Here is a 24,014-nt window from a genome sequence, read left to right as displayed (position 1 = left end):
TTCCTGAAAAATGGCTTCTTAAAAAATATTTTTCAGAAACGTCACGTTTCCGGCGAAACGAACGGAGCCGAAGAGATAACTCACATGAATTCGGTGCATACGATGATTTCTGTTATATTGATGGCTGACACTATCCGTTAAAGAACCTGTTTTCTTAATATTTCCTTACCGACATCGAAAAAGGATGTTAATTATCTATTTTACGGATAATATGTAAGTATATTGCCATATATATAGTAAGTGATGTATTATATTTTACACATATATGAGTGAGTGGACATTCATCAACAGGATGGGCCGCTCATTAAACAATGATGGCAAGTAAAATTTACTAGAAACTCTCAATCTCTGCATTCCTCTAAAAAAAGTTAAGGGGAAAAGCAGGAGTTGCATTACATTATGGGAAAATTTCAAGTGTTAATAACACGAAAAATCCTAAATTAGTACATCCGTGATAATTTTATCCCCAATTAATTTTTTTACCACCAAAAATCCCAAACTGGTACACCTGTGACAAATTTACATTCGGTTTATTTCCATTAAATTTTACTATCAAATTGCATTTTTAAATGACACGCATCAGTTGACTGATGTACCAATTTTATGTTTTACCTTCCGTTTGTCATAGGTGTACCAATTTTTATTTTTTGTGATATTAATCCAATTTAACAGAAACTAACGGAAGGTAAATTTGTTACAAATGTACCAATTTGGGGTTTTTAGTGGTTAAAAAATTAGTTTGGGATAAATTTGTCACAGGTGTACCAGTTTGGGGTTTTTGGTGGTCAAAAAATTGGTTTGGGGTAAAATTATCACAAGTGTACAAGTTTGAAATTTTTCGTGGTATTAACCCAAATTCCAAATAGGGGTTTGAAGTGCCCTCATTTTCTCAAATAGGGGCCTGAAGTGGACTTTGTGTCAAATAAGGGCCTGAAGTGGCCATGATAGTTTCAAATAAGGGCCTGACCTCACCGGTAGGCGAAATATTCCAGTCGATCAAGGGTATTTTTGACCAAAAATAATTTTAATTTTAAATTATTTTTTCTTTTTTCCTTTCTTTTCTTTTTTCTGGTTTCCTCTTTGTCTTTGCCGGTGGCTGGTCGCTGGCGAAGCCCGGGAAGGGCTGGACGAGGGTCGGCCTTGCTAGATTTGGGCGACGATCGCCTTGCCGGCCACTAACAAGGTTCGGCGAGGCAACCTTCGCCCATGGCCAGCGAGGGCGACCTCGCCCAGGGCGATGGTCGCTTTGCCTGTTACCGGCGAGGGTGGCTCTCGTCGGATCAGGTGAGGATGACCCTTGTCCAACCCTTTTTGAGATTTATCGGTGGTCAGCTGACCACCGGCAAAGACAAAGAGAAAACTAGAAAAAGAAAAAAAGAAAGAAAAAAGAAAAGAAGAAAAGGAAAAAAAAATTATAAAAAGTTGAAAGACGAGAATGCTCTTATCGTTTGAAAAGTTAGACCTTTTTTTGAAACAGATATAACAATTTCAGATTCTTAATTGAAACAAAATTCATTTCAGACCTTTATTTGTGAAAATAAGGGCACTTCATGTCCATAATTGAAAATTTTCCTTACATTATTAAAAAAAACGATGAAAATAAATGAAAAGTTTAAGTGTTTGTCTAAGGGCCCGTTTGGCAAGTTGCTAAATAGTGAAAATTGATGTTCTTTTATTTTCAGAATCAGTTTTGGAACAGAAATCCGTTTGTTAAAATTTTTGTGCCTGGGCACAAATTTGCAAAAAATTGTTCCCAGAATCAGTTTTGGAATAGAATCAAGAAGTAAAAAAAAGTAGTTTCTTGATTCTTGGAACAATTTTTCCATTTCTGATTCTTCTTGATTTTCTTCTTCCCTCTTGGTTTATTGTTCTTCTTCTTCCTGGCCTGCCGCCGACCGGCCACAGGCTAGGGCCGGCGAGGGCGGCTCACGATCGCGACGGCGAGGCCTTGCCTAGCCAAGGCGAGGCTGACCTCACTGTCGCGATCCATCTCCCTTGCCTGGGTCACGACGGCGAGGTCGAGCCTCGCCCAGATCTGTCGAGGCCGACCTCGCCGTCGCGACTGGCAAGGGCGGCGACGAGGGCCGCGACGCCCTAGCCAGCCCTGGCCTGTGATCGGCCCCGGCGACCGGCCATGGCCAAGGAAGGGAAGGGAAAGAAAGAAAAAAAAAGAAAAAAAAGAGAAAGAAATATTTAAAAAATTAAAATATTATTAATAAAAAGAAATTTTGTGTAGTTATCAAACGCATTTCTGTTCTTTTTCTATTCTAAGAATAGAAATTTTGGACAGTTATCAAACGCTTTCAAATGCTTATAAATTATTCTCGGGCACAGAATAAAAAAGAATTATTTCTGAACAGAATCAGTTTCCGGATACAGAATCGTTACTATGCGGACCCTAAGTAACACCGACACCAACACGCAACATGCGACACGACATGACACGACACGCAACACATTATTTCTCAAAAAATAGAAAATTCCGATATGCTGGGACACGTTGTATACATAATAAATTATTATTTTTAAATTTGAATCAAATAAGTAAATAAATGATAAAAAAAAAAGCTTAGAATGAATTTACCCTAAAAACATTATACACACGCGAGCTTAGTAAACATAAATTTTCAAAAAATAATTATGTGTAAATAAACATATTAGTAAAGAAACTAAAAGTAGATAATCAAATTAGAAAAAAAGGAAAGTACAAGATCAAAAATAAAAAAAAAAGCAGCCAATTGTTGGAAGCCCAATCCGCTTTCATTTGTCAAAACCCTAATAACATATTCCTTTCTTTTTCTACGCCTCCTGCTTTCTCTAGCGTCCTCCTTTGCGCGACCCGCAATCTCCTCCCACCTCTTCCTTCTCCTCCGTTGCCGGCTAAGGGCAAGGCAAAGGAGATGATGGCGTGAAGGGCGTCGTCCTCAACACCAGAAATCTGGCACCTTCTTCCTCATCAGTCTCTCTCGATTGCACCTTCTTCCTCATCTTTCTCTCGGTAATGAAGGGACACGCGTGTCGCCGGCGTGTCCGATGCGTTGATCGCGTGTCGAATGTCCGACACCTGTTGACCGCGTGCCGGAGCGTGTCGAATGCGTGTCGGACGGTGTAGGTGTACACGTGGCTCGCAGAGCGTGTCTGTGCAACGTAGGACTGTTTGGGAAGAAAGTTTTTCCTTTGACCAAGGTAAGCATCTGGAAGCTCAAGACAGGTCCTACCCGCCAGGATTTTCGGAACGTTGAAACCGTCAATTAAGGAACTTGTCCAATTTTGCCCCTTTTAAAGAAAAAAACCCTACGCATCTTACGCTTCAGTGCCGCCTCTTTCGCTTCGCTCAGCTTCGCGCCGATCGCTCGCTCTCTCCCTTCGCCTTCGATCTTCGCATCTCTCCGCAAGTTCCTCTCTCTCTCTCTCTCCGGTGGATCTGCTTTCGACTGCTTAGATCTTTGCTTTCGTTGTTGCATTTCTGTTTTTCTGCAATTGTTCTTCTGCTGCTTTCCATGATGTTTGAGCATTGCAATCCTTGTTGACCGTGTTTGTAATTCTCTGCTGCTTTTCATGACGTCTGGGCTTGGTTGCCATTGTTCCTACGCTGCTTTCCATTGCAATTGTTCCTCTGCTGCTTTCCTGGTGCGTTGATTTTTGAGCTGAGAAGTTGGTACTTTGAATAAACCGTTTTTTTTTGCATCGTGATGTTTGAGCTGAGAAGTAGGTGCTTTGAGGGGAAATGCAGTGGATCTGTCCCAATTGAATGTGAGGAGAGCCGGAGTTAACTGATTGGTTAATTGTTGATTGCGATCGTATCTTAGGGCCTTTGAGATTGCTTATTTGTGTGTTAAAAAATGCACATGTACATTCGAATTGGTTCATGATTAATCTCGTTTGTTTGTGCCTCTATAATTTGTTCATGTCACTTTACTAGTTTATGGCAAGTTCATCAATAGAAAAGCATTTTGGAGCTCGGAAGATTTAGTGGTCATGCTTTACAGAAGGGGCTTAGATGCACACTTCTTGAAGGATAAGATTTCGTCATTAGCTGGAGATTGTGGTTTCCGTTTAAGATTGTTGAAAACCAAGGCTTAGAACTTTTTACACTGAATTAGTCCATAGATGTTCGGTTTACACTACCCATCCAAGGTCTTAAAGTCAACTTCTTCCTCAGATTTTGCAAGGAACGTCACTTCTTCACTTTCCCTGCAACTGCACGCATAAAGGCTTTATTTTGTGGACCACATTCCTCGCCAGCTTCGTACCACCCCAAGCCTTGTCGTGACTTTAATATTGAAGTCATCGACTTGTGTCGAGATCCGCAAAACATTGTTGACTTCATGCGAAATTGCCTATACCCGGTACAAGATGTTAGATGAAAAAGTATTTCCAGTGCCTATTAGAGAGAGAGAGAGAGAGAGAGAGAGAGAGAGAGAGAGAGAGAGAGAGAGAGAGAGAGAGGGGGGGGGGGACCCTGCTAAGTACGAAGTGAGCTCCTATGACGATATCAGAGACAGGAAAAAGCACCAGCAATCCATTCGGAGGGGAGTACCAGATGTTTATGAGTTTTAGAGGGCCCGATACTCGTTTTGGATTTGTTGACACCCTCCACAACGCGTTGATTGATGCAGGGATCCACGTTTTCTTGGATAACAAAGAGCTCCAATCGGGCGAAAGAATTAGTGACAACCTTCTGCGAGCGATCGATGATAATAGGCTCTACATACCCATCTTCTCCCCAAGCTATGCCTCGGGTTATTGGTGCCTTTGCGAGCTTGCAAAGATGGTGGAGAACTCCTCAAATTCTAGAGAAGATGGGAATAAGAAGGTGATATTGTCCATTTTTTATTATGTGAAACCTGGTGGTGTGAAGCTGAGAACCCCATTGTACAGTAATGACATTCTGTATTTGGAGCAAATGATGAAGGATCAGAAGAAGAAGTTAGCTCCAAGGATGTAGAGAGTGGTGGCAGGCTCTAAAAATAGTTGGTGGCATCAGCGGGTTGGAATCATAGACTTATATAGGGTAACCATCTAACAGTGGAAATTATTTTTAACAATCGAAAGGTAGATCTAATAAATATTCATTAATAATATTCCAACTCCAATTTCCCTAAATTGAAATAAAAAGTCTCAATTTCTTTTTATTTTAATTTTTTTATATCATGAGATATCCAATTTTTTTTTGACCTAATAGAATTATTATGATTTCGTTTTTGACCTAATTTTCATTGTATAAAAATTTGGTTTTGCTTCATCTTTTTACACTAACTCGATTCATGTATATATTAAGATTCCTAATGTATGCTAGATGTGAGAAAATTTGAATTGCGCGGAAGCATGGTGTTTGATATCGATGATAGTTTGTGTTTTGTGATGTGTGCAAGTGTATGTATGTATGGTATAGTTGGTATAGGATGGACAAGGGACAAATTATGGGACAAGGATAGTTTCACTAATTTATAGAAATGGTTTTACAATAGTTGGACAAGTATAGTTGATAGAGGAGTATGGGTGGAGAAGCTAAAGATATGTAATTTTAAGCTCATCTCCCCAAACGTTCTGCATAAACGATACTAAGCTCTATTTATAGAGCAACTCAACTGACTCTAGAGGCTTCTGCCGACTCATATTCTTATCCTCTGAGTATACTTGTTTCCTAAGCTACTAGTTTGTTCTAGGATTTTCCAAGTTTTTGACTTTGCCCACCAACTTGGACTTCTACTGCTTGCTTGCATTCCCATGTAGTCTTCAACTTGTAGCCACAATTGTTGACTCTTCTTTCTTCATGATTAAGTAAGATTTGACTCCAGGTCTTCCTCTTTACTTGCTGCTCATGTCCGTCTAGAGAAGTCTAGATTGGACAAGAGATTTCTTTGTAAAAAACGGATCACAATTTCCAACACTAGATAACTTGATTATGGAACTGAATGCAATTGCATTAGTAAAGTTCTTTTCCATGACAAAAGGAATAGGTAAATCTAGTATTTCCGTAATTCATCACGCATTTATATTTTGATTCTTCTACTTGGTTTAAAGATCAAACATTTCTGTTCCTCTATTCCTTCAACTTAAACTTGTAATGGATGTTCAAGTTTACGATTCATCATGTTCCTCAAGTTTTGAGGGTAACGTTTATGTCGATCTCTAATCCCACTTGGGCCAGTCCCGTTTGTTGCATGACACTTAAATTCTTGTTTTAAGTGAAATGATAATGCGACCGTTGATAGCATTGATTGAGAATTTCGCATATAAAGATCTGATTCATTTTTTCAAGCTATGAATGTAGAAGTTGGATGGAGATCAGGTTGAACTAACTTGGGTTAATCTAACAATTCAATATTTATATCAGCCGCATTCAATAATTCGTTCTTCTGATAGTATATGTACTTCAATGTTTAAGAAGAAAAAAAGGCATATGTATGCATGCCAATCCGTCGGGAAAATAGGGTAGCGAATGATAATCATTCTGTTCGAATGAGTTCTCGAACCGTAAATAGATTTTTCTATTTCTGCTTCCCGATGAGTTTCGAAAAAAACCCGTTTGATAATGACAAAAATTTCTATTTCTGAACGTAAAACCCGTTTGATAACAAAGACAAAATTTCTATTTCCGAAATAAAACCCGTTTGATAAACAACGAAAATTCTATTTCCAGAACAAAAATCCATTTTTTAGAAATGGAATAAAAATAATAAAAATCCGAAAAATTCATAAAAATCTTTAAAAAATTCGAAAATCCCAAAAAATTGAAAAATTCCAGAAAAAATCATCAAAATGTCGAGAAAATAAAAAAATTTAGATTTCGAAAATAGGAAATTTGTTGAATTTTTAAAAAAAATCAAGAAATCAAAAATTTCAAAACTTCACGAATGCTAGATACCTGCCACACTCACTTTTAGTGAAATTTAAATTTTTTAGGTGCCCAAAAAATCAAAAATCAAAATTTCAAAACTTCACGAATAGTTTAGAATACATGTACCACCCACTTTGAGTGAAATTTTAATTTTTGGAGGTGAAAAAAACAAAAAATCAAAAATTTCAAAACTTTACGAATGACTTAGAATACATGTGCCATCCACTTTGAGTGAAATTTAAATTTTTTAGGTGAAAAGAACATAAAAAATCAAAAATTTCAAAACTTCACGAGAATGACTTACAATACCTCTAACCATCCACTTTGAGTAAAATTTAATTTTTTTTAGATGCCAAAATGGTATTTTTTATTTTTTATTTTATTTTTTTGTTCCTAAAGAAAATTAAATTTCACTCAAAGTGGATGGCCACTGTATTCTAAGCCACTCACTGAAGTTTTGAAAATTTTTCTTTTTGCTTATTTTTATTTTTTTTCGACACCTAAAAAATTAAATTTCACTCAAAGCGCCTACAGTATTCTAAGAATTATGTGAATTTTTTTATTTTTTATTTTTTTTTTTCAAGACCTAAAAAATTTAAATTTCACTTAAAGTGGACGCCACGGATTCTAAGCCATTTTGTGAAGTTTTGAAATTTTTTATTTTTATTTTTTTTATTTTTTCGACCTAAAAAATAAAATTCGCTCAAAGGGTACTACGTATTTTAAGTCATTCCAGTAAAGTTTTGAAATTTTTACTTTTTGCTTATTTTTATTTTTTTGGCATATAAAAAATTTAAATTTCACTCAAAGTGGGTGGCACATGATTTTAAGCCATTCTGAAAGTTTTGAAATTTTTTATTTTTTTATTTTTTCAGACCTAAAAAATTTAAATTTCACTCAAAGTGGATTACCACAAGTATTTTAAGTCATTCCGTGAAGTTTTGAAGTTTTTGATTTTTGCTTTTTTTTTATTTTTTTCAAGCACCTAAAAAATAAAATTTCACTCAAATCGTGTGCCACATGTATTCTAAGATATTCCAAGCTTTTAAATTTTAGAATTTTTTTGGCAACTAAAAAATTAAATTTTGCTCAAAGTGGGTGGCCATAGGTTTTCTAAGCCATTTTGTGAAATTTTGAAATTTTTTATTTTTATTTATTTATTTTTATTTTTTTGGCACCTAAAAAATTTAAATTTCATTGAAAGTGGGTATACGATTCTAAACCATTCTGTTAAGTTTTGAAATTTTTGATTTTTTGCTTTTTTCTCACTTTAAAGATCGTGACTTCCATATGAATATGTGTGTTGAAGAAAATGAATTCCTCGTAAATGGTTCTCACTTTTGTTCCTAAATGAAAAACCAACTTTTTTTTTCTCATTTCTGGTTTGTAATCCGCTTTGGAAGCAAACTTGTCCCAATAGAAAAATGAAATTGTGTTACCAAACGGGTTTGTCCAAAACCGATTCAACAAAAATCGCTTCTGACAGAACGAGAATGGTTTTCATGCAAAGACCTAAAAACTAAGAGACCTGACCTATATCTGACCAGGTATGAAGAATTGCTTTTCATCTCTAAGAAATCATTTATATCAAAGAAATTTCCCCTAACCTAAGAGAGACCATATTCAAACGAGCTACATTGGCAGGAGCGATAACTAGAGTACTAGAGCCAAGGAGCTAGAGACTGGAGTGTTTAAGTAATGAGGGGAGCAATGGCTTCGAAATAAACGGATCTCACTCAAAAAATTCTACTCTATGTTAGAACATTTCTGTGAATGACTTTATCACACTAATTTCTACTCTACCTTCCCAGTTTTTAGGTGCTGCATGAAAACCATTCTGTTATGTCCAACCGGTTTTTTGTTCCTAGAATCGCTTTGGACCGAAAACCCGTTTGGTAACGCAATTTCATTTTTCTATTTCCGGACAAGTTTGCTTCCAAAACGGATTTCAAACCGAAAAATGAGAACAAAAAAAAAGTTGGTTTTTCATTTCTGGAACAAAAGTGAGAACCATTTATGAGGAATTCATTTTCTTCAACACACATATTCATATGGAAGTCACGATTTTTTAGGTGAGAAAAAAAAGCAAAAAATCAAAAATTTCAAAACTTAACAGAATGGTTTAGAATTTTTGGCTACCCACTTTCAGTGAAATTTAAATTTTTTTAGGTACCGAAAAAAATAAATAAAAATAAAAATTTCAAAATTTCACAAAATGGCTTAGAAAACCTATGGCCACCCACTTTGAGCAAAATTTAATTTTTTAGTTGCCAAAAAAAAAATTCTAAAATTTAAAAACTTCACAGAATATCTTAGAATACCGTGACCACCAATTTAACGAAATTTTATTTTTTAGGTGCGAAAAAAAAAAAAAAACAAAAATCAAAAATTTCAAAACTTCATAGAATGGCTTAGAATACTTATGGCCATCCACTTTGAGTGAAATTTAAATTATTTTAGGTGCCGAAAAAAATAAAAAAAATAAAAAATTTCAAAACTTCTCAAAATAGCTTAAAATACCCGTGGCCACCCACTTTGAGTGAAATTTAAAATTTTTTATATGCCAAAAAAAATAAAAATAAACAAAAAAGTTAAAATTTCAAAACTTTACAGAATGGCTTAAAATACCTGTGGCCATCCACTTTGAGCGAAATTTTATTTTTTTAGGTGCCAAAATTTTTTTTTTTTTCAAAACTTCGCAAAATGGCTTAAAATACCTGTGGCCATCCACTTTAAGCAAAATTTAAATTTTTTTAGGTGCCGAAAAATATAAAAAAATAAAAAATAAAAAACTTCACATAATTGCTTAGAATACCTGTGGCCACCCACTTTGAATGCAATTTAATTTTTTTTAGGTGTCGAAAAAAAATAAAAATAAGAAAAAACGAAAAATTTTCAAAACTTCATAGAGTGGCTTAGAATACATGTGGCCATCCACTTTGAGTGAAATTTAATTTTCTTTAGGAATCAAAAAAAATAAAAAAAAAATAAAAAATACCATTTGGGCATCAAAAAAAAATTAAATTTTAATCAAAGTGGGTGGCTAGAGGTATTGTAAGTCATTCTGTGAAGTTTTGAAATTTTTGATTTTTTATGTTTTTTTCCACCTAAAAAAATTTAAATTTCACTCAAAGTGGATGGCCACATGTATTCTAAGTCATTCTGTGAAGTTTTGAAATTTTTGATTTTTTGCTTTTTTTTCACCTCCAAAAATTAAAATTTCACTCAAAGTGGGTGGCCACAGGTATTCTAAGCCATTCTGTAAAGTTTTGAAATTTTTGAGTTTTTGAATTTTTTTGGGCACCTTAAAAAATTTAAAATTCACTCAAAGTGGGTGGCCACATGTATTCTAAACTATTATGTGAAGTTTTGAAATTTTTGATTTTTTGATTTTTTTTGGGCACCTAAAAAAATTTAAATTTCACTAAAAGTGGGTGGTCACAGGTATTCTAAGCAATTCTGTGAAGTTTTGAAATTTTTGATTTCTTGATTTTTTTTGAAAAAATTCAACAAATTTCCTATTTTCTTGAAATCTAATTTTTTTTATTTTCTCGACATTTTGATGATTTTTTCTGGAATTTTTCAATTTTTTGGGATTTTCTGAATTTTTTTAAAGATTTTTATGAATTTTTCGGATTTTTTATTATTTTTATTCCATTTCTAAAAAAATGGAATTTTGTTCCTGGAAATAGAATTTTCTGTTGTTTATTAAACGGGTTTTTATTTCAGGAAATAAAAATTTTGTGCTGTTATCAAACGGGTTTCTGTTCTAGAAATAGAAATTTTTTGTCATTATCAAACGGGTTTTTTTTCTCAGAAACTCATCCAGAAATCAGAAATAGAAAAATCTATTTCTGGTTAAAGAACTCGTTCCGGAACAGAATGGTTATCATTCGCTACCTTAGTGTCTTTGAACACGATGAACATTAAAAAAAAATGAACTAACCAAACATAATGCTGTTTAGTATTTTTATTTCGGTAAACAACAAAAACACTTCTTCGTGCACTGGTTTTTCATTGGTTGCTTACGTGGCGTTCTTTCTTATTCCTGGATCCATCGCTTGACTGATTGGGATCTACCTTTTGATTAGTCTGTGAAATTGATCTGCAAAAGAGATCCGACGAAGACTTGTTAGATATTTAAATAAGAAGCACTTATTTACATACTCATTTTTGTCGATCTCGTAGCATAACAATAATATATTCTGATTATGTTATTCGTTCATAAGATCAAAGTTTCTTACATGGGAACAATTCACTAGGCTGCGTTTGGATTAACATTATTTAGGATGATCAGATTGAAATTAGCTGGCAATTACATAATAAGTTGACTCCCTCCAAAAATGTTTTGACCTCGCGTTCCCACCCGATTACTTTGTAGATGGTCGGTCAACATGCAAGGAAAATACATTCGTCACCTTTTCTCAATTCAAACTGTTCGACTTTGTGGCAGCGATGGGCATCTAAGCAAGTCGGTTGTTGAAGAGGTTGTGAAAAGACTCGAGACAAGACAAAGAATAGTGATCGAAAATCGAGTCGGAATGGAGGATCAAATAGCAGCCATAAACAATTTATTAGGCATCGACTCCGGAGGTGTGCGGCTTATTGGAATTTGTGGGAGGGAGGGCATTGGTAAAACAACACTTGCCAAAATAATCTTCAACCAATTATGTCCTCGCTTTGCGAAATACTGCAACTTTCTTGATGACGTAAGGGAAAAGGCAAAAACCAAGGGCTTAGTCAAGTTGCAAAAATAATTATTGTCCGATGTCTCTAATTCTAGAGTGCCTCGCAACATTGTTAACAGTGATGATGGGATCAAAGCGATTGAAGAAACAATTTGCAACAAGGAGGTTCCAAATGTGTTGGATGATGTTGATAAATGCAATCAAATCCAAAATCTAGTCGGAGTGAATTCTTTGTATCCTGGTACTAGGATACTTGTTACCACTAGCGACAAAAGCGTTTTGAATATCAGAGGATTTAAGTATACAATCAAGCATTACGAAAATGGAGGGGTTGAGTGACGAAGATGCACTTCAACATTTTAGTTGGCATGCCTTCGGTGACAACTCTCCTCCAGCAGATTACTACTCCCTTTCAAAAGATATCGTCTTTGCTCTGGGTGGACTACCTTATGCTCTTCAAGAAAAAGGTTCATTGCTTTATGGTAAGAAAGACAAAAAAAAAATGTGGGAAGACATGGGTATGAACTCTGATGTTGCTGCATCTGCAGCAGACGGGGAGAGGGCAGAGGCTAAGTTTAGGCACGTAGAGGAGGCAAGGGAAAGAGAGAGTAGTAAGGCGCCCCGTTTGGTTTAGCATTTGAAATGAGCATTGGGGCTCTAAAGTCCTTTGGCCAAATATAAATGCGTTTGGCAATTTTTTTAGAGCACTTTGGGAAAATGCGATTACATTTCCAAAAGACTCTAAAGGCCTTTAACTCAAGGCATATCCGGAGGTACTTTAGCAAGTTTCATTTTCGAAATGCAAATTTACTGTTCATCGCACTATTCATAGCACTGTTCATCATCTTCCCCAAGCAGCAAGTTTGGCGCCCGGCGACCGCCGCCTGAGGGCTAGCATGAACCCGGCGACCGCCACCTGGGGGCCGAGCAACCCCGGCGATCGCCTCCTAGGGTAGGCGAACCTCAAGCGTCGCCTGGGTCACGTGACCCCTAGGTGACCGCCGCTTGAGGTCGCGGTCACCTGGGGGTCGTGCGACCCAGGCGATGCTTGAGGTCACGCGACCTCAGGCCACTTTGCCTGAGGTCAGGGGAGGCTGGTCGGTGACCAGAACTGGTCGGCGGCAGTGGTCGTTGGCTGAGCTCCACCTCAAGCTTTTTTTTTTTTTAAATATCAGTAAAAGTCATTTACAAAATATAATTTTTACCAAAAGGTATTTAGGCTAAATTTGCTTTGAAATGTAATTTTAAAATACACTTACCAAATATTACTTGCATTTCGGAAAAACCCTTTATCCCAAAGACCTTTGCATTTTGCCAAAGGCATTTCCCTAATGTCGAACCAAACGAGCCCTAAGATTGCTAGATGTAGAAGCACTGTGCATGTCGAGAAGGACGGGGTTTTCTGGATGCTCATGAGAGAGCTATCCGAGAAAAGCAAGAGAAGTTAGATCGCAAGAGGGGGAGAAGGAAGAGGAAGAGAGAGAGCGAAGGAGACTTGAGGAAGAGAGAGAGAGAGAGAAGAAAAAGAGAGGGACCAAAGGAGACTTGAAAAGGAGAGGGAGAGAAGGGAGATTGAGAGGGAAAAGGCTACTAGGGAGGCACGTGAGAGAGCAGCCGTTGAGGCACGTGACAGAGCAGCTATGGAGGCTCGCCAGAAAGCTGAAAGGGCTGCTATCGAGAAAGCGAATGCGGAAGCTCGAGAGGGTGCGGAAAGGGTAGCAGTGCTAAGAGCACAAGCTAAAGCCTGTGAAAGAGCAGCTGCAGATGCAAGGGAAAGAGCTGAGAAGGCTGCTGCAGAAGCAAGGGATAGGGAAGCACGGGGAAGAGCTACTGAAGCACGGATGAAAGCAGAATGGGCTGCTGTGGAGAGAGCTGCTGTAGAGGCTCGAGAAAGGGCTGCTGCATAGGCTCGAACGACTTGAATAATCGCTTTGGGTGTGTGAGTTGTTAACGCGTATGAGTTGTTTTGTTAGCATTTAAGCGACGTTTAGCCGATTTGAAGCTATATTATTTTACTTGGTTTTGACATCGATTCTCTTTTAATTGTTAGGATTATGAGATCTTCGGCTCGTGTAGCTACGTGTTGTTTGATTTTAGGCATTCTAAGTGAGTGGCGCTATCTCTTCTTTGGCTTGGTAAAACTCATGCCTTGAAGTAATAGTGATTTGATATATAATATTTATTGAACTTAAAAGAGTATTTTTGTTGTATAAAGCGGGATCGAGTATTCACTACTTTTCGGCTATTTGAGAATGATTTGAGAAACATATTATGAAATGTGCCGTGACAGTTTACGTACATGTATTGCTTTATGAGCATGATTTATAAAATGGATTATGAAATGGTTACAGAAACGTATTGTGATTTATGAAATGGATTATGAAATGGTTTGAGAAACATATTGTAATTTATGAAATGGTTAATGGATTTATGACGGGGTATTGGGTATGCATACCAATATAGGATATCCTTCTATGCCGAGCCATATGCTTTGTAGGTGGAGACCTTACCAAAGAGGGAATCTTGGTCGCCTTGTTACAAAGCGTTGTATTGTGACCATAGCAGTAATTGAGCAATAAGTTAGTCAATGGAATGGATCATTGATGTGGTTTTTATAGAGATTGATCAATGGACTTAACCATTGATATTTGAATTGTGATGGTGGATTTAAAAGAGTATTTTTGACTTGTACAAAGCTTTGTTGAAATGAAACAACTCTTATGTGATTCGATATGTATTTTATACCTTGAGTTTGGCTTCTGAAATTTTGGTATTGCTTTGTATACATGTATAGTGATTACTCGATTTGCTTAGAAGAGATGTATTACTCACTGAGCTGTAGTTGCTCACCCCTGTCATTTCTAATCTTTTCAGGTTCCTCGGTTAGTGGCTATAGAGCGAGAGCGATTTCAACAGGGACTTCGGGAGTTGGTTCTTTGGTTGTGTTTGAGGTTGCGTCCTTCGAGTGGAAGAACGGCTGTGTCACTCCCCCATTTTGGTAGGTATCGAGGTGTGACAATTAGAGAGAGAGGGGGGCAGGGGGGTTGACCTTGCTAAGTGCGAAGTGAGCTCGTATGGCGTTATCAAAGATAGGAACGAGCACCAGCAATCCATTGGGAGAGGAGTACGAGGTGTTTCTGAATTTTAGAGGGTACGATACTCGACTTGGATTCGTCGACACCCTCTACAACGCCTTGATTGATGCCGGGATTCGCGTTTTCCACGATAACTCAGAAATCCCATGGGGCAAAAGAATTAGTAACAACCTTCTGCGAGCAATCGATGACTCTAGGCTCTACATAATCATTTTCTCCCGAAACTACGCTTCGAGTTACTCGTGCCTCTGCGAGCTTGCAAGGATGGTGCAGAACACCTCTAATTCTAGAGAAGATGGGAATGAGAAAGTGATATTGCCCATTTTTTATTATGTGAAATCTGATGATGTGAAGCTGAGAACCCCATTGTACAGTGACGACATTATGGATTTGGAGCAAAGGATGGATCAGGAGTTCAGCTCCAAGGTTGCAGAGACGTGGCGGCAGGCTCTCCAAGAAGTTGGTGGCATCAGAGGGTTAAAATCGCGGGATTATAGAGGGTAACCATTTAACTGTGCATGTGAAAATTGTTTTTTACAATCGAAAGCTAGATCTAATAAGAATTCATTGATCATATTCCAACTCCAATTTCCCTTAATTGAAATAAAAAGACTCAAGTTTTGTTTTTTTAATTTTTTATATCATGAGATATCCATTTTTTTTTTCTGACCTAATCGAATCATTATGATTTCGTTTTTGACCTAATTTTCATCGTATAAAAATTTGGTTTTGTTTCATCTTTTTTACACTAACTCGATCCATGTTTATGTTAAGATTCCTAATGTATGCCAGAGAACTTGATTATGGAACTGAATGCAATCGCATTTGTAAAGTTCTTTTCCACGACAAAAGAAATAGGTAAATTTAATATTTTGGAGATTTACGGCCAAAATTATCCGAAATTACTAAATTATCAAGTTGTTAAAAGGTTTAGGACCAGATTGACAAATCGTCAAAAGGTTTATGATTAAATTGTCACAATTGAAAGATTTAAGATTGAATTGGCCGCCGTACAACAGGTTCAAGACTGAATTGCCAAAGGTTTAGGATCGAATTGGCCGTCATACAATAAGATTAGGACTTTTAGGACAATTTTCCCCTTAAATTCTTTTTTTAACTGAAATAATAATGTAGTGATTAAATTTTTAGTGTCTTTGAACATTTTGAACATTCAAAAAATGAACTTACCAAACATAATGCTGTTTAGTATTTTTATTTAGGTAAACAACAAAAACACTTCTTTGTACACTGGTTTTTCATTGGTTGCTTACGTGGCGTTCTTTCTTATTCCTGGATCCATCACTTGACTGATTAGGATCTACCTTTTGATTAGTCTGTGAAATTGATCTACAAAAGAGATCCGACGAAGACGAGTTAGATATTTAAATAAGAAGCACTTATTTATGTACTCATTTTTGTCGATCTCGTAGCATAACAATAATATATTCTGATTATGTTATTCATTCATAAGATCAAAGTTTCTTACATGGGAACAATTCACTAGGTTGTGTTTGGATTAACATTATTTAGGATGATCAGATTGAAATTAGCTGGCAATCACATAATAAGTTGACTCCCTCCAAAAATGTTTTGACCTCGCGTTCCCACCCGATTACTTAGTAGATGGTCGGTCAACATGCAAGGAAAATACATTTGTTACCTATTCTCAATTCAAACTGTTCAACTTTGTGGCAGCGATGGGCATCTAAGCAAGTCGGTTGTTGAAGAGGTTGTGAAAATACTCAAGACAAGACAAAGAATAGTGGCCAAAAATCTAGTCGGAACGGAGGATCCAAGAGCAGCCATAAACAATTTATTAGGCATTGACTCCGGAGGTGTGCGGCTTATTGGAATTTGCGGGAGGGAGGGCAGTGGTAAAACAACACTTGCCAAGATTACCTTCAATCAACACTGTCCTCGCTATGGAAAATGGTGCTGCTTTCTTGATAATGTAAAGGAAACGCCAATAGTCAAGCTGCAAGAACAACTCTTGTCCAATATCTCTAATTCTGGAGTGGCTAGCGACATTCGCAATATTGATCAAGGGATCAACAGGATTGGTGGCACAATTCGCAACAAGGAGGTTCTAATTGTGTTGGATGATGTTGATAAGGCCGACCAAATCCGAAATCTAGTTGGAGGGATTTCTTTGTGTCCTGGTACTAGGATACTTGTTACCGCTAGGGACAAAAGCGTTCTATGTAACACTGGATTTAAGTATGCAATAGGGCATTACGAAATGGAGGAGTTGAGCAACGAAGATGCACTTCAACTTTTTATTAGGCATGCCTTCGGTGACAACTCTCCTTCAGCCGATGACTATGTTCTTGCAAAAGAAGTCGTCCTTAATGTGGGTGGACTACCTTCAGCTCTTGAAGCAGCAGCTTCATCGGTTTTTGGTACGGAAGACAAAAAAATACGGGAAGAAATGGGTACGAACTCTGATGCTGCTGCATGTGCGGCAGACAGGGAGAGGGCAGAGGCTGAGTTTAGGCATGCAAAGGAGGTAAAGGAAAGAGAGAGTAGTAAGATTGCTAGAAGTAGAGAAACCGTGCATCTTGAGAAGGACGAGGATTTTCCGGATGCTCACAAGAGAGCTATCCGGCAAAAGCAAGAGAAGGTAGATCGCGAGAGGCTGCAGGGGGAGAAGGAAGAGGAAGAGAGGGAGGGAAGGAGACTTGAGGAAGAGAGAGAGAGAGAAGAAAAAGAGAGGGAACAAAGGAGATTTGAAAAGGAAAGGGAGAGAAGGGAGATTGAGAGGGAAAAGGCTACTAGGGAGGCACGTGAGAGAGAAGCCGCTGAGGCACTTTACAGAGCAGCTATGGAGGCTTGCCAGAAAGCCGAAAGGGCTGCTGTTGAGAAAGCGCATGCTGAAGCTGGAGAGCGTGCGGAAAGGGCAGCAGTGCTGAGAGCACAAGCTGAAGCCCGTGAAGGAGCTGCTGCAGAAGCAAGGGATAGGGAAGCACCGGGGAGGGCTGCTGAACCACGGATGAAAGCAGAACGAGCTCCTAGGGAGGCAAATGAGAGAGCGGCTATGGCGACTTGCGTGAGAGCTGAAACGGCTGCTGTAATGATTGCTGAACGTCGAGACTGGCCGCAAAGGGAAGCAGCGGTGAGAGCACATGCTGAAATCGGCAAAAAAGTAGCTGCAGAGGCGAAGAAGCGAGGGCTAGGGAAGGACGGGGAGGGATACTAAAGTACGGATGAAAGCAGAACGAGTTTACGTACTCATTTTTGTCGATCTCGGAGCATAACAATAATATATTCTGATTATGTTATTCGTTCATAAGATCAAAGTTTCTTACATGGGAACAATTCACTAGGCTGCGTTTGGATTAACATTATTTAGGATGATTAGATTGAAATTAGCTGGCAATTACATAATAAGTTGACTCCCTCCAAAAATGTTTTGACCTCGCGTTCCCACCCGATTACTTAGTAGATGGTCGGTCAACATGCAAGGAAAATACATTTGTTACCTTTTCTCAATTCAAACTGTTCAACTTTGTGGCAGCGATGGGCATCTAAGCAAGTCGGTTGTTGAAGAGGTTGTGAAAATACTCGAGACAAGACGAAGAATAGTGACCAAAAATCTAGTTGGAATGGAGGATCGAAGAGCAGCCATAAACAATTTATTAGACATCGACTCCGAAGGTGTGCGGCTTATTGGAATTTACGGGAGGGAGGACATTGGTAAAACAACACTTGCCAAGATTATCTTCAATCAACACTGTTCTCGCTTTGGAAAATATTGCTGCTTTCTTGATGATGTAAAGGAAACGGCAATAGTCAAGCTGCAAGAACAACTCTTGTCCAATATCTCTAATTCTGGAGTGGCTAGCGACATTCGTAATATTGATCAAGGGATCAACGGGATTGGAGGCACAATTCGCAACAAGGAAGTTCTAATTGTGTTGGATGATGTTGATAAGGGCAACCAAATCCGAAATCTAGTTGGAGCGATTTCTTTGTATCCTGGTACTAGGATACTTGTTACCACTAGGGACAAAAGTGTTTTGAATATCAGAGGATTTATGTATACAATCAAGCATTACAAAATGGAGGAGTTGAGCTACGAAGATGCACTTCAACTTTTTATTAGGCATGCCTTCGGTGATGACAACTCTCCTTCAGCCGATTACTATGCTCTTTCAGAAGACATCGTCCGTACTGTGGGTGGACTGCCTTCAGCTCTTCAAGCAGCAGCTTCATCGCTTTTTGGTACAGAAGACAAAAAAATACGGCAAGAAATGGGCATGGACTCTGATGCTGCTGCTTCTGCGGCAGACAGGGAGAGGGCAGAGGCTAAGTTTAGACATGCAATGGAGGTAAGGGAAAGAGAGAGTAGTAAGGCTGCTAGAAGTAGAGACACCGTGCATTTCGAGAAGGACGAGGATTTTCTGGATGCTCACGAGAGAGCTATCCGGCAAAAGCAAGAGAAGTTAGATGGGGAGAGGCTGCAGGGGGAGAAGGAAGAGGAAGATAGGGAGGGAAGGAGACTTGAGGAAGAGAGAGAGAGAGAAGAAAAAGAGAGGGAACAAAGGAGACTTGAAAAGGAAAGGGAGAGAAGGGAGATTGAGAGGGAAAAGGCTACTACGGAGGCACGTGACAGAGCAGCTATGGAGGCTCGCCAGAAAGCCGAAAGGGCTGCTGTTGAGAAAGCGAATGCTGAAGCTCGAGAGCGTGCGGAAACGGCAGCAATGCTGAGAGCACAAGCCGACGCCCATGAAAGAGCTGCTGCAGAAGCAAGGGATAGGGAAGCACGGGGGAGGGCTGCTGAAGCACGGATGACAGCAGAACGAGCTCCTAGGGAGGCAAATGAGAGAGCGGCTATGGCGGATCGCGCGAGAGCTGAAACGGCTGCTGTAACGATTGCTGAACGTCGAGACTGGCCGCAAAGGGAAGTAGTGGTGAGAGCACAAGCTGAATTCGGCAAAATAGTAGCTGCAGAGGCAAAGAAGCGAGGGCTAGGGAGGGAAGGGGAGGGCTACTAAAGCACGGATGAAAACAGAACGAGTTGCTGTGGAGAGAGCTGCTGCAGAGGCTCGAGAGAGGGGCTGCTGCGGAGGCTCGAGAAAAAGGCTGCTAGGGCCAACCAACAAAAGAATGATAATGATCTTGACTCCTTTTTCAGCATGGGTCGAGCAAGCAGTGCTCCGCGGCCCAGGGCCAATCCTGCAGTGAGTATTTGAACTTATAGCTGAGTTGCTGGATTTTTTGACCTTACAATGGCGGTAAAAAAATGATTTCTAATCCTAATTTTTGATGACCCAGGATCCTTTCTTTGAAACAGTCACAAAGCAGAAAGGGGCCTGATGTGGCCAAGACATCTGAATCTACTTCATCAAGCACGAGAAAAGCCTAATCAACTACAAATATTGTCGACGATCTTTCTTTAATTTTTTGAGGTAGCATGCATGAACTTTGCAGAGAGATAAAGCTTTATTAACTCTAAATATTAATTGTTTACTGAACTTTTACTCCCTCTGTTAACCAAAAGGAGTAGCATCATCTGGGGGAGTTCCAGGAAGTTGAAGGAGAAAGTGAAGAAAGACGTAGAGCTCGGTTGGAGCGCCAACAGAGGGCACAAGAACAAGCGGTATATGCTTTCTAAGGGGACATTTTGTTAATCTCTGTGAATGATGGATGCTGAAAATTTAGCCTTATTTGAACTGGTTTGATTATTGTGGATCTCTCTCTTAGATTTATGTCTTGTCTATCCTATTTAGGCAAAAGCTCTGGCTGAGAAGAACCAGCGGGATCTTCACGTTCAAAGGGAGCAGGCCGAGAGACATGTAAGAAGCTGTTGTGATTTCCTTATGTTTAAGTTTCTTTTTATGCGTCTGCGCTACTTTTGAGTATTGAGCTTGTGGCTTAGGTGCAGAAAGACATATATTCAAGTCTTGATTGCTTTACTTTTATTGCTAAAGTTTGTTGCTGTCACCTAACTTATCAGGATTCTGCAAGTGTAATGACTATTGGGTATGGCTTGTCATAAAGCTGGGCTAATCCTTGAATTTCTATGTTGCAGTCTTAAATTGATTTTGAATGTTAGTTCAGGCTTTAAACTCCCATAAGAAGGGCTGAAAACGACTGCCTGTTAATGCTGTACCACAAACTCACTTCCGCCATCAGTAAATCTTTCACCAATCTGCAACTTTCTCCATCATCAATCTCTTGCTTTTGCCACTCTTTGAGACCGATCACTCATAGATATGACAATTGAAAACAAAAACTTTTTCTCCATTGCAACCGATGTTTAATCCCTCGTATGCAAAATTCTGGAAATGATTCTGCAGTGCCCTAATAGATAGGAGCGAGGTAAAAAGGAAGATATAAGAAGCATCTCATTCTGAACTGCGCTGCGCCGCCGCTGGTGGTACACCAATTAGACTCCTTCAGAGGAGATCATAACATAGGTTATCAATTTGTGTGCCTTTTGGATTTTGTTGGATTTTGTCGTTTGAAGTTGAACTTGGCGTTTCTCTCTAGGTTTTGCTTTGTTAATTTCTTCTTTTTGACATTTTTAAAGGATTTTCTGCAATTGGACTAGGAATATTTCTCCTTGAATTCCAGAATCTCTTTTTTCTCTTTGGGGAAAAGTAAACAGCAAATGGCTTCTTATGAATCGTCTTTTATCTGATGAATAACAAAGGCTCAGTGTGTACTTTCCATGGCTTGAAGAATGCACTTACTGTCAAGGTCTTTGCCCCCTGCTAAACTGGGGAAAAGTGAGGATGCTTTTATCCAATGCTGTGTCCCACATGGTTTAGAAGACGAAGGGCATGAAATAGTAAATTTGAATGCAGATGCCATAATAAGTCTTAAGCTTGTTTTGATTTTTTGAATTGATAGTTTTTGTTGATTGTCACTGTATACGGATTGCATATTTCCTCTATTTATTCATGTTCATCTCGCATTAGTTCTTTAATTACATTGATTCTTGGTCAAAATTACAAATTGGTGAATTCTCTCTTTAATATTGTTTTGGATGATTTTCAGAGAATTGCCGAAACATTGGATGTGGAGATTAAGCGTTGGGCTGCTGGCAAAGAGGGGAACCTACCGGCTCTGCTTTCAACTTTGCAATATGTATGTCTTAATACTTGTTTCCCTTTCTTAACTTATGATGGTTATTGCCGTTTACTGAATGGAAAACTTTGGTTTGAAAATATTAGTCAGTGACAGATATTATTTGCTTTCGGTGATGGATTTTTAGTCATTGATTTGTATTTTGCAGTGGCTGATATTTCTTTTTGTGATTTGTGGTAGGTGCTCTGGCCTGAATGTGGTTGGCAGCCTGTTTCTTTGACAGATTTGATAACTGGTGCAGCAGTGAAGAAGGTCTATAAGAAAGCAACCTTGTGCATTCATCCTGATAAAGTGCAGCTGAAAGGTGTCAATCTTCAGCAGAAATACGTTGCTGAAAAAGTGTTTGACCTCCTTAAGGTATTTGGGATATCAAATTTTCCTAATTGGTCATTTCTCTGTTGGTCTTTGGCATTCTATCACTGTAAATTTTCAGGCCATATTTGTAAATGTGGGTCGCCTTAGTGCTACTATGTAGCAAGTAATTTGTTGAAAGGTGAAGGAACCAGTCACAAGTCAAATGAAGAATTCTTGTTTGAGGGATAACTTGTTACTGATATCGTTGTTTTAATAATGCTACAGGAAGCTTGGAACAAATTCAATTCTGAGGAGCTCTTTTGAATTCCTGGAGTCATGTTGCCTCCTCAACGCTGCATTGTCGGCAACCATGTCATATTTTTGGTGGAATGCTAGTCTGCTCCTTACAGAAGAATGATAGCACGTCTTCTTGATGAAATGTACTGTGCACGTGTGCAGACAAAGCATAGATACACACAATCCAGTTGATTTCTCCCAAGAGTTGCAGAACATCGTCGCTTGCCACAATTGAGTCTCTCTCGAGGTAAAAGAAGTTGAAGGCTATTGTGTTATTGGTTGGAATGTTGTGTCTTTGTAGAATAGCATGTGTTGATTCCATTTATGGAAAACTCTTACTAGATCTGCTTCTCGTTGAGAATGGGAAGACTCTTTTCTTTTTGGTGATTTTTTCCCTCTTGGGTTGTGATATAGCTCCATTTATTGAGCGTATAACCTCTCATCTGTATTGAACTCTATGATTGCTCAGCACATCTCTATATAGAAGAAATGTCTTTATTTAGTGGACAGTTCTAGTTCGATTATGAACATAACACCTCCGGCAGTGTATTTATAGGCGTCATTGCGCTATCATAACAGTCATTTTCTTCCTATAAGGTCACTTATTTCATCATTGCTCGAGATCTAAGGTTTCCCTTCCAAACCAAAAAGTAAAGAAAGCGGAGATGCTGCCGAGCCTCTTATTTAAACGGTTGTGATCTTTCTACTTAAATAAGCAACTCTCCTTTGGCCGATGGTTTAGTAATTTTACTAGGTATTTGGATAGTTTTCCCTTTAAATTAACAAATATGTGAATTTTTATATCTACAAGGACATCTGTCCATAAATGCACTATATCACGTCATCTGGGTAGTGGTAGATCTTGCCTTCTGCTTCCATGATTTTCACCTTTTGATCTCCATTTTGGAGAATTTGAATTAGGAGCAGAAAGAAGATGATGAAAAGAACTTATGGAACAGCTGCTTATGCTGTGCAGTTTAAGTGTCTGTCCACTTTACCCTGTTATCTAGACTAAGTAATTCAAACGAAGTACCTATAAGGATTCTTTTTTTGTATGTGAGGAAGAACCATGTCCAGGTGGACCAGATGCTCATGATACCTCCACTACTATATGATTTTTAACGTTACTGGCCTCAGGTCATGATGAAAAAAGGAATAAACATGAAGCAGCACCTTTGGTGGTTCTGATGGAGCATCCAAAAATCCCATCATTTGAATGTGTACTCTCCCTAAAAATCATTTCTACTTATAGTCCCTGTTGAGTGTTATCTTCCACGTTAGCTGCTTCCTGATTAAAGCACCGAAACAGTGCTCAGCATGTTATTTGCCTTTGACATTTCCTAGTTTAATCCATTCAAATTTTCCTGTGATTTGGAGTGACCGTTCATTTTCAATTATTTGGACCCCCTTTTGATTCTGCCTTTTAGCTTTCAGCTTTTTGTATTCTCCAGCTCAAATGAAACCTTCGTGGACTCAGGACCGAGGTTCACTTCTTCATGCATGGCAAACCATTTTTTTTTTTGTGCGGGTTCTCATGAAAATCTTTGAGTAATGAGCAGAGCATCTTTTGAGGACTTGATGTCTTTTCCAACAAGTGAAAGTCGCTGTCTGTCTCTCTGGTAGGGAAAGATATTGCTGGGAATAAGGAGGGTGCGTTCAGGATCTGAAATGTCAATTCTATGCCGAATTGTACGTTGGAGAGAG

The 24,014-nt window shown here is 38.5% G+C and overlaps 1 protein-coding gene and 1 pseudogene across 1 annotated transcript; both read left to right on the top strand.

Moving 5' to 3' along the window:
- Nucleotides 1–13,081: 13,081 nt before the first annotated feature.
- On the top strand, nucleotides 13,082–13,458 carry LOC130138431 (auxilin-related protein 2-like). Its single transcript, XM_056312536.1, has one exon. It carries the CDS (start codon nucleotides 13,173–13,175, stop codon nucleotides 13,437–13,439), a length of 267 nt encoding a protein of 88 aa, XP_056168511.1. The 5' UTR covers nucleotides 13,082–13,172; the 3' UTR covers nucleotides 13,440–13,458.
- A 1,105-nt stretch (nucleotides 13,459–14,563) lies between these two features.
- Nucleotides 14,564–22,812, top strand: LOC115666907 (auxilin-related protein 1-like; annotated as a pseudogene).
- Nucleotides 22,813–24,014: the final 1,202 nt, after the last annotated feature.

Source organism: Syzygium oleosum, unplaced genomic scaffold (genome assembly GCF_021117445.2).
Source record: "Syzygium oleosum isolate NSW1041296 unplaced genomic scaffold, Sole_v2.1 Sole_v2.06, whole genome shotgun sequence".
Classification (NCBI taxonomy): domain Eukaryota; kingdom Viridiplantae; phylum Streptophyta; class Magnoliopsida; order Myrtales; family Myrtaceae; genus Syzygium; species Syzygium oleosum.
Note: the sequence above shows the minus strand (reverse complement) of the source record. Positions and strands in the feature narration are given on the sequence as shown.